The 8842-nt window shown below is 44.0% G+C and overlaps 2 protein-coding genes across 2 annotated transcripts; both read left to right on the top strand.

Moving 5' to 3' along the window:
• The first annotated feature begins 519 nt into the window (after positions 1-519).
• Positions 520-1704, top strand: LOC138889583 (uncharacterized). Its single transcript, XM_070172914.1, has 3 exons — positions 520-636; positions 767-909; positions 1026-1704. The coding sequence occupies exons 1-3, from the start codon at positions 520-522 to the stop codon at positions 1702-1704; spliced, it is 939 nt and encodes a 312-aa protein (XP_070029015.1).
• Positions 1705-7654: 5950 nt separating this feature from the next.
• Positions 7655-8203, top strand: LOC138889582 (uncharacterized). Its single transcript, XM_070172913.1, has one exon. The coding sequence runs from the start codon at positions 7655-7657 to the stop codon at positions 8201-8203; it is 549 nt and encodes a 182-aa protein (XP_070029014.1).
• Positions 8204-8842: the final 639 nt, after the last annotated feature.

Below are 8842 nucleotides of genomic sequence, written 5' to 3'. Positions count from 1 at the left end.
GGAACGTGTGAGCAACGGGTGTTGTACTTTCCATTTCTTATACTTCAGGTTCGGGCATTCTGTTGGTTTTGAAACACATGAAAAAGGTTTGAGCAACAAACAAGACAAGGGCCTTTGGCAAATTCATCGCTGGTTCGCATTTATTGTGGCATTCTTGGGGATCATGGTTTTTCCAAATAAGAAAGGGACGGTGGATATTCGTATGGCTAGAATTGCATAAATCCTCACTACAAAGGAAGATCATACACTTGCCTCGTTGGTGCTGGCAGATATTTATCGAGCATTGACTCTATGCAAAGAAGGGGCTTAATTTTTCGAAGGTTGCAGCATCCTTCTGCAAATGTGGTTGACCGAGCACCTTCGCCATCATCCCAAATTCATGAGTTATGGTTCGAGCCTGAATAACCTTATCACTAGTTACGAGGAGAGGGTAAAAGATTATAACGCACCAGAAGGGTTTGAAGCATGGGTTTCTCACTTGGAAGTTCTTAGTGCAGGTCAGGTCGAGTGGACTATAAGATGGCTCCCGAGGACAGAAGCCATCTATATGACTGCTACCAAAGGCTACCTGAGGTTAATGGGTGTACGGAATATCCAGCCGTATGCACCGCAGAGGGTCTTAAGGCAATTGGGAAGGTATCAGATTGTGCCTGAAGATGAAGATCTAAGCACCCAGGTCATAGAGTTACATCCAGAAGCTGCATTGCCCGAGGCTGTAGTTCAGCAGGATTGGAATAGCTGCCGATATCTAAAAAATGGCACCCAGGTACCAGACATCGCCAAGGGGGAAGTAGATCCAAATTATGCTGCTTGGTTTGAGAAAATGTCCTATGTAAACGATGAGCCAGAGCCCGAAAGGCCTACCAAAAGGCCTCATGTTCAAGCCTTTGATGATAAAATTCAGGAGAGGTTAGCTTGGGGGAGAAGGAAAAGGAATATAAGGCCATCATCCATGGTCTACGAGAAGAGTTGAGAAATGTCACCTTCAACAATGATTTGCAGGCACAAGAGTCTGAAGGTGAAAGGAGAAGATTGGTACGAGAAAATGAAGCCCTTAGAGCTCAGGTTCGACAGTTGAAAATTGAAGTCGAGAACCCAGGACGAAGCAGGAAAGATGAAAGGCTCATTTACAACCTCACTCAAAAGGTACGTGACTATGAAGATGACCTGCAGAAAGCTGAGTCTGAACTAGCAACACAGGCAAGGTTGGCTAAAAGAGCCGAAGGGCGTGCGGCTTTCATTCAACAGATGAAAGAAAGATATGAAAGAGGGGTCATAGGTTGGGAAAAGGCAATTGGCAACCTCGAGGGTAAAATGGCTAAACAAGCCAAAAAATTTAAGGTTGAAAGAGAACATTGGTACGCCTTAATGGCATGGCTAGAAAGGGACTTGCAACAACTCCAAGAGAAGAACCAGGTAGCCAAACGAACTTTGGAAGCCAGAACCGAACAAATTGGGCGTTTGTTGCAAGAGAAGGGCATCATAAGAGAGCGAGTCAAAAGGGTCGCCAACTATATTGCAATGAAATGCAGTAGCTGTGAGGATATGACGAGATATATGTTCTTCGCTACTGTGATGATTTATATTCGCCGAGTAATGGAAGATCTCTACCGCCTTCAGGGGGATTTAGCGAGTCGGCCCGCAACAAGGCCGAATGACGCCCCGCGAGTCCCGAGGACAATCGAGGCATTGATGTATTCGTGATTTCTTGAGTCTGTATGTTCTTTCCGTTAAAGTCTGGCAGTTGTTTTAAAGCCTGTATTTCTGTTGTCAGAGTATGTGGGTTGTTTGTTTTTGAGTCTGTATCTCGTTCTTTCGAGTCTGTTAGTTTCAATCCTTGTAATAGCATTTTATATATATGAAAACTGAAAATCTCAAAATGTTTTTACTTTATTTCACACTCATCCCCAAGAACTACGCTTGGTCTGATTCATGCGGGGTCATGATACGTAGGCAATCTCTATAGGATTCGACCGTAACCAAATAAAAGAGATAAAGAAAGAGCGTAAAAACAAGAAAGAAAAGAGAGAAAATAAAAATCAAGAGAAAACGAAAGGAAGGAAAAGAAAAGAAAGAAAAGGGGGAAGTTTGCAATCGAAAGAAAGAAAAGGCCGAGATGACGCATGCAACCAATCAAATACATAATAGAATCAGTTAACTGTTTAGGTGCATTCATGCCCAATATGTGGTTACCAATCTGTTAAAGCCTAATCACTAACAAGGTTGTTGTTGATATATTCAGCTCAGGCAGGTGGTTAGTTGATTGGCATTCTGGCAACTCACTCATACAACACCCGGTCGAAAGACGGGCTGAATATGGCCAACCAGGAACTAGAAACAAGTATTGTCGACCCATCGAAAGAGGTGGAAGAAATGGACGTTAATGCAACGAGGGAAGAAATGTATAAGCTAAAGCAGTAGATGGCTGAAATGTACCAAGCTTGGGCGAAGAGGCATCCACCACCAGTTTATCCCGCCAACCCTACTTATATCCCACCATCAGCCCAACCTCCGGAGCCTCCCACCGTGAACTCATCTCCAGTCTTTCCCCTCTACCAATAATAAAATGGCGCCACTTCCCATACTTCTCAAGCTCCACCACCCAAACAAGTCCAATACCCTCCTCCACCAATTACACCTTTTTTTGTGGCACCTCCATCTGCCACATTATACTAATATTCCAGTGAACCCCTGTTCCAAACTCATGACAACCAGTACTATCCCCCTAAACCCACCTTCAAAGTTCTAGAGCCATATCCTTACACCACTCATCTTGATCTCCCGTAAGAGACCGAGAAACCACCCAAAAATCCCGAGCATGAAGAGATGATCAGAAAGGTCAAAAGCTTAGAACAGTCGTTCCGAGATATGAGGGAGTTGGGAGGTCAAGTGAGTGTGGCCTACAAGGATTTATGTTTGTTCCGAGATGTTTAGTTGCCAGCAGGATTCAAAATGCCCAAGTTTGATCTGTACGATGGGCATGGTGACCTAGTAGCACACTTGAGAGGATTTTGTAGCAAAATGAGAGGAGCAAGTGGAAGAGATGAATTGCTGATGGCATATTTCAGCCAAAGTTTAAGTGGATCGGCTTTAGAATGGTATACCAGACAAGACCAGAATAGGTGGTACACATGGGACGATTTAGCCCAAGACTTTGCCTTCCATTTTCAGTACAATCTCGAAATTATCCCAGACCATATGTCGTTGACAAAGCTTGAGAAGAAGCCCGGTGAGAGCTTCAGGGAATATGGATTCCGTTGGAGAGAGCAAGCAGCGAGGGTTGACCCTCCGATGAAAGAAAGCGAGATGGTTGATTATTTCTTGCAAGCTTTGGAGCCCACTTATTTTGGTGACTGGGTGTCAGCAGTGGGCAAGTCCCTTAATGATGTCGTAAAAATGGGAGGCATGGTTGAAGAAGGACTCAAGTCCAACAAGATTATGAGTCATTCAGCAATCAAAGCGACCACTCATGCCATTCAAAACGGTACTGGGGGTGTGCGCGGGAAGAAGAAGAAGAAGGAGGATGTTACGACAATTGAGTCGGGAGCTTGGGTTGGATCCAGGAACCTTCCCCGTTACTACAACCAGCCGCGACCCTACCCCCAAACTTACCCCACACTCCATATAACCCACCACAACACTATTACCTACCACCAGATCCCCATTTTTCTGTCCATCACACACAAACTTATACCCAACCTCCCGCTCATGCACAATGGCGTGCGCCAACTCCACAAAATCCATACCAAGCTCCACAAAATAACTATCCACCCCCAAAAGCCTACAGAAATCCTCCTGGAATGGGTTTTCGACCCAACCAAGCCTTTAAGAATGAGAGGTTGCAGAAGCAAAAGACTTTCACTCCACTGGGAGAATCATATACTAGTCTATTCCACAGACTAAGATAGTTGGGTATGTTGAATCTGATCGAGGCTAAATTGTCGAACCCTCCCAAAAATCTTGACCGCTCAGTGAGTTGTGAGTATTGTTCAGGCGCCCCAGGACATGACACAGAGAAATGTTGAAAATTGAAAACAGCCATTCAAGAACTCAATGACACCAATCAGATTAAGGTCCAAGCTCCGGAGGCGCCCAATATCAATCAGAATTCTTGACAGCCCATCATGAAACAAATATGATTGAGATAATGCATAAGAGAGGGGAGCCTAAGAAGCCTTCACAAACCGTCATGATGATTCGGGCTACTGAAGCCAGGCCATTTGAAAAGTCAACAAGTGAGAAGTCTATAATCAAGTTAAACAGGGCAAATAATGAACCATCTGTAGAGGTCAAGAAGGGGTCCTCAAGTGACGTTGCAGGAAAACATGAAAAAGCAAAAGTGGCTGTGCCAGGAGTGATGAACAAGCCTGTGGTAATTGTGAAGGGCGCCCCCACAGATCCTGTCATTATCAAACTGGTGACTCAATTACCGATAGTTAACAGCAAGGCAGTCCCATGGAATTATGAACGAGTGACAGTGACTTACAAGGGTAAAAAGGTTAGAGAAGAAGTGTGTGAGACCCATGGTTTGACTCGATCGGGGAGATGCTTCGCCCCCGAAGAGTTGAGAAAAGTTAAGACCTCAAAAGATAATCCAGTGTTGGTGAAGAAAGCAGTGACTGAGGAAGAAGCAGAAGAATTTCTGAGGAAGATGAAAGTGTATGACTATTCCATTGTGGAGCAGTTAAGGAAGATACTAGCTCAGATCTCGCTCTTGTCATTATTAATCCATTCAGACGAACACCGTCATTCTTTGATGAAGATCTTGAACGAAGCCCACGTTCCTAACAAAATCTCAGTAAACCACTTGGAAAAGATAGCTAACAAGATATTTGAGGTAAACAGAGTCACTTTTTCTGATGACGAGTTGCCCGTGGAGGGTACCGAGCACAATAGAACGCTTTATCTGACGGTGAAATGCGAAGATTCCGTGGTTACTCGGGTACTGGTTGACAATAGGTCTAGCGCGAACATTTGTCCTCTCTCCACATTGAACAAGCTGAAAGTGGAGGATGAAAGAATTCACAAGAACAGTATTTGCGTTCGTGGATTCGACGGTGGAGGGAAGGATTCAGTCGGGGACATAGTGCTTGAGCTCACAATAGGGCCAGTTGAATTTACTATGGAATTACAGGTGCTCGATGTGGCTGTTTCGTACAATTTGTTGTTGGGACGACCCTGGATCCATGCGGCCAAAGTAGTCCCGTCTACTCTGCATCAAATGGTCAAGTTTGAATGGGATCGACAGGAAATTGTTGTACACGGCGAAGATAATTTGTGTGTGCCCAACGGTGCCATTGTTCCGTTCATAGAGGTTGACGATGACAAGGGACCATGGGTTTATCAGGTTTTTGACACAGTATCGGTAGAGAAAATTATGGAAGGAAAGTGCGTTCCAACTCCAAAGATGGTTGCGGCATCAGTTATGGTGGCTGTTGAAATATTGAAAAATGGTTTCGTACCAAGCAAGGGTTTGGGTGCATCTCTGCAAGGTATTGTGCAGCCAGTTTCTCTTCCAATAAATCTGGATACTTTTGGTCTGAGGTCCAAGCCTACCGTTGCAGATATGAGAAAAGCTAGAAAAATGAAACAGAAAGTATGGGCACAACCAAAGCCAATCCCGCATCTGTCCATATCATTCATCAGGCCGGGTATCATAAAACAACTGTTGTCAAAAGTTCATGGACCACTGATTGGTGCCGATGGAGACTTGGAGAAGGGATTCGAAAGGTTATTCGCCGAGGTTAACATGGTTCAGGCTGGGGAAGGGTCCAGCTGGGCAGATGTGCAATTTGTGGGACCACGTGCAAAAGTCAACAACTGGGAAGCTACTCCTCTTCCTACCCGGAGGGAGTCTTGGTAGTGGGTTTTGATATTCATTTAGTTGTCTGGATTATTCCAGGGTCTGTAATTTAGATATTATGTTCCGTCTAGTTGGATGTGTTAAAACCCTATTATCTTTAAATTCAATGAAATGCAATTGTTCCTTTTCCTTCATTTCTTCTAATTTCATTTTTGTTTTCTTCTTTTGTACAGTTCTTTTTATGCTGATATCAATGACATGGCATGCATGAGGAATCTTCGCCCTAGTTTTAAAAGCCAATCTAACTCTGAAATAATAATACAAGAAATTGAGTGTGATGACGAGTTGGAATTTGACGATGACGAGGCCTATGAAGAAATTAGTAAGGAACTAAGTCATTTTGAGGAAAATCCCAAACCTAATTTGAACGATACAGAAGCAGTTAATCTAGGGGACCAAGATAATGTTCGTGAAACAAAAATAAGTGTCCATCTAGAACCTCAACTCAGGGAGGAGATAATTAAAGCATTGTTCGAATACAAAGATGTTTTTGCATGGTCCTATGACGACATGTCGGGTTTAAGCACTGATTTAGTGGTTCACAAGTTTCCCACTAGCCCGGCATTCCCTCCTGTCAAATAGAAGCTGAGAAAGTTTAAAATGGATATGAGTGTAGAGATCAAAGAAGAGGTCACCAAGCAGTTCGATGCCAAAGACATTCGGGTCACCCGGTATCCCACCTGGTTAGCCAAAGTCGTGCCGGTGCCAAAGAAAGATGGCAAGACCAGGGTGTGTGTTGACTATCGGGATCTCAACAAGGCGAGTCCAAAAGACAATTTCCCATTGCCGAACATCCATAGCTTAATCGATAATTGTGCCAAACATGAGATTGGTTCTTTTGTGGATTGTTACGCGGGTTATCATCAGATCTTAATGGATGAGGAAGATGCAGAAAAGACGGCATTCATCACGCCGTGGGGAACGTGCTGCTATCGGGTCATGCCATTTGGCTTGAAGAATGCTGGGGCAACATACATGAGGGCAATGACAACAATGTTCCATGATATGATACACCAGGAAATCAAGGTGTACGTGGATGATGTGATCGTGAAGTTTAGAAAGCAGTCTGACCATGTTAGAGATCTGAAGAAGTTCTTCCGAAGGCTTCGCAGGTACAATCTCAAGCTTAATCCTACAAAGTGTGCTTTTGGGGTGCCATCTGGAAAGTTGTTGAGGTTCGTAGTCAGCCGCCGGGGCATTGAACTGGATCCATCGAAAGTCAAGGTCATCTAGGAATTGCCACCTCCAAGGAACAAGACCGAGGTGATGAGTTTGTTGGGGAGATTGAATTATATCAGTAGGTTCATCGCTCAGCTCACGACAACTTGCGAGCCTATCTTCAAACTGTTAAAGAAAGACGTTGTGGTCAAATGGACAGATGAATGTCAGGAGGCGTTTGATAAGATAAAGGGGTATTTGTCAAAACCACCTGTGTTGGTCCCTCCAGAACTAGGGTGACCTTTGATCCTATATTTGACAGTTTTGGACAATTCATTCGACTGTGTATTGGGTCAACATGATATCATAGGTAGGAAGGAGTAGGCCATCTATTACCTCAGCAAGAAATTCACGTTGTACGAGGTTAAGTATACTCATCTTGAGAGGACATGTTGCGCCTTAACTTGGGTGGTACAGAAGCTGAAACATTATTTGTCATCGTATACCACTTACCTCATATCTCGCTTGGATCCATTGAAGTATATCTTTCAGAAGACTATGCCCACAGGGAGGCTTGCAAAGTGGCAGATCCTGCTCACAAAGTTTGACATCGTCTACGTGACTCGAACAGCAATGAAAGCACAGGCCTTGGCGGATCATTTGGCCGAGAACCCGGTTGATGAATATTATGAAACTTTGAAAACTTATTTCCCTAATGAAGAGGTGATGTACATTGATGATTTGGAGCAAGTTAAGAAGCCGGGATGGAAACTTTTCTTTGATGGGGCTGCAAACATGAAGGGCATGGGAATAGGAGCATTACTTATTTCTGAAACAGGGCAGCACTACCCTGTTACGGCTCAGCTTCGTTTTTACTATACTAACAACATGGTTGAGTACGAGGCATGCATTCTGGGTTTGAGGTTAGATGTGGATATGGGTGTCCAGGAAGTCTTGGTCTTAGGTGACTCGAACCTCCTAGTGCACCAAATTCAGGGAGAATGGGAAAGACGGGATTTGAAACTCATACCATACAGACAATGTTTGCATGATCTTTGTCAACAGTTTCAGTCAATAGAATTCACGCATATCCCAAGGATCCATAATGAAGTTACCGATGTTTTGGCTACTCTGGCGTCAATGTTACATCATTCAGATAAGGCTTATGTGGACCCTTTGTAGATTCAGGTCCGTGATCAGCATGCTTACTGTAATATGGTAGAAGAAGAACTTGATGGGGAGCCATTGTTCCACGATATCAAAGAATACCTCCGGATGGGGGTATATCCGGTACAGGCCACAGGTGATCATAAAAGAACAATTCGACGATTGGCAAGCGGATTTTTCTTCAGTGAAAGGGTGTTATAAAAAAGAACTCCAGATCTTGGATTACTAAGATGCATAGATGCCAGACAGGCCACAGTTATCATGACTGAGGTACACTCCGAAGTTTGTGGACCACATATGAGTGGGTACGTTCTGGCAAAGAAGATTCTCCGAGTAGGTTATTACTCACTCACTATGGAGCGAGATTGCATCAATTTTGTGCACAAGTGTCATCAGTGCCAGGTGCACGGAGATTTGATTCATTCCCCACCATCTGAATTGCATACAATGTCGGCACCATGACCCTTTGTTGCTTGGGGAATGGATGTCATTGGGCCAATCGAGCCAGCAGCATCAAACGGACACAGGTTTATTCTGGTAGCCATTGATTATTTCACCAAGTGGGTTGAAGCGAAAACTTTCAAATCTGTGACCAAGAAAGCAGTGGTCGATTTTGTGCATTCAAATATCATCTGTCGGTTTGGGATTTCGAAG

Source organism: Nicotiana sylvestris, chromosome 4 (assembly GCF_000393655.2).
Source record: "Nicotiana sylvestris chromosome 4, ASM39365v2, whole genome shotgun sequence".
Classification (NCBI taxonomy): domain Eukaryota; kingdom Viridiplantae; phylum Streptophyta; class Magnoliopsida; order Solanales; family Solanaceae; genus Nicotiana; species Nicotiana sylvestris.
The sequence above is the reverse complement of the archived record's forward strand: the minus strand, read 5'-3'. Positions and strand labels throughout refer to the sequence as shown.

Excerpts from the sequence above, each read along its gene's own strand:
- LOC138889582 (XM_070172913.1), top strand. The coding sequence starts at position 7,655 with ATGAAAGCACAGGCCTTGGCGGATCATTTGGCCGAGAACCCGGTTGAT.
- LOC138889583 (XM_070172914.1), top strand. The coding sequence starts at position 520 with ATGGCTCCCGAGGACAGAAGCCATCTATATGACTGCTACCAAAGGCTA. Across the intron at positions 637-766 it reads GTCTTAAGGCAATTGGGAAG|GTACCAGACATCGCCAAGGG; the intron begins GTATCAGATTGT and ends AATGGCACCCAG. Across the intron at positions 910-1,025 it reads GATGATAAAATTCAGGAGAG|GAGAAGATTGGTACGAGAAA; the intron begins GTTAGCTTGGGG and ends TGAAGGTGAAAG.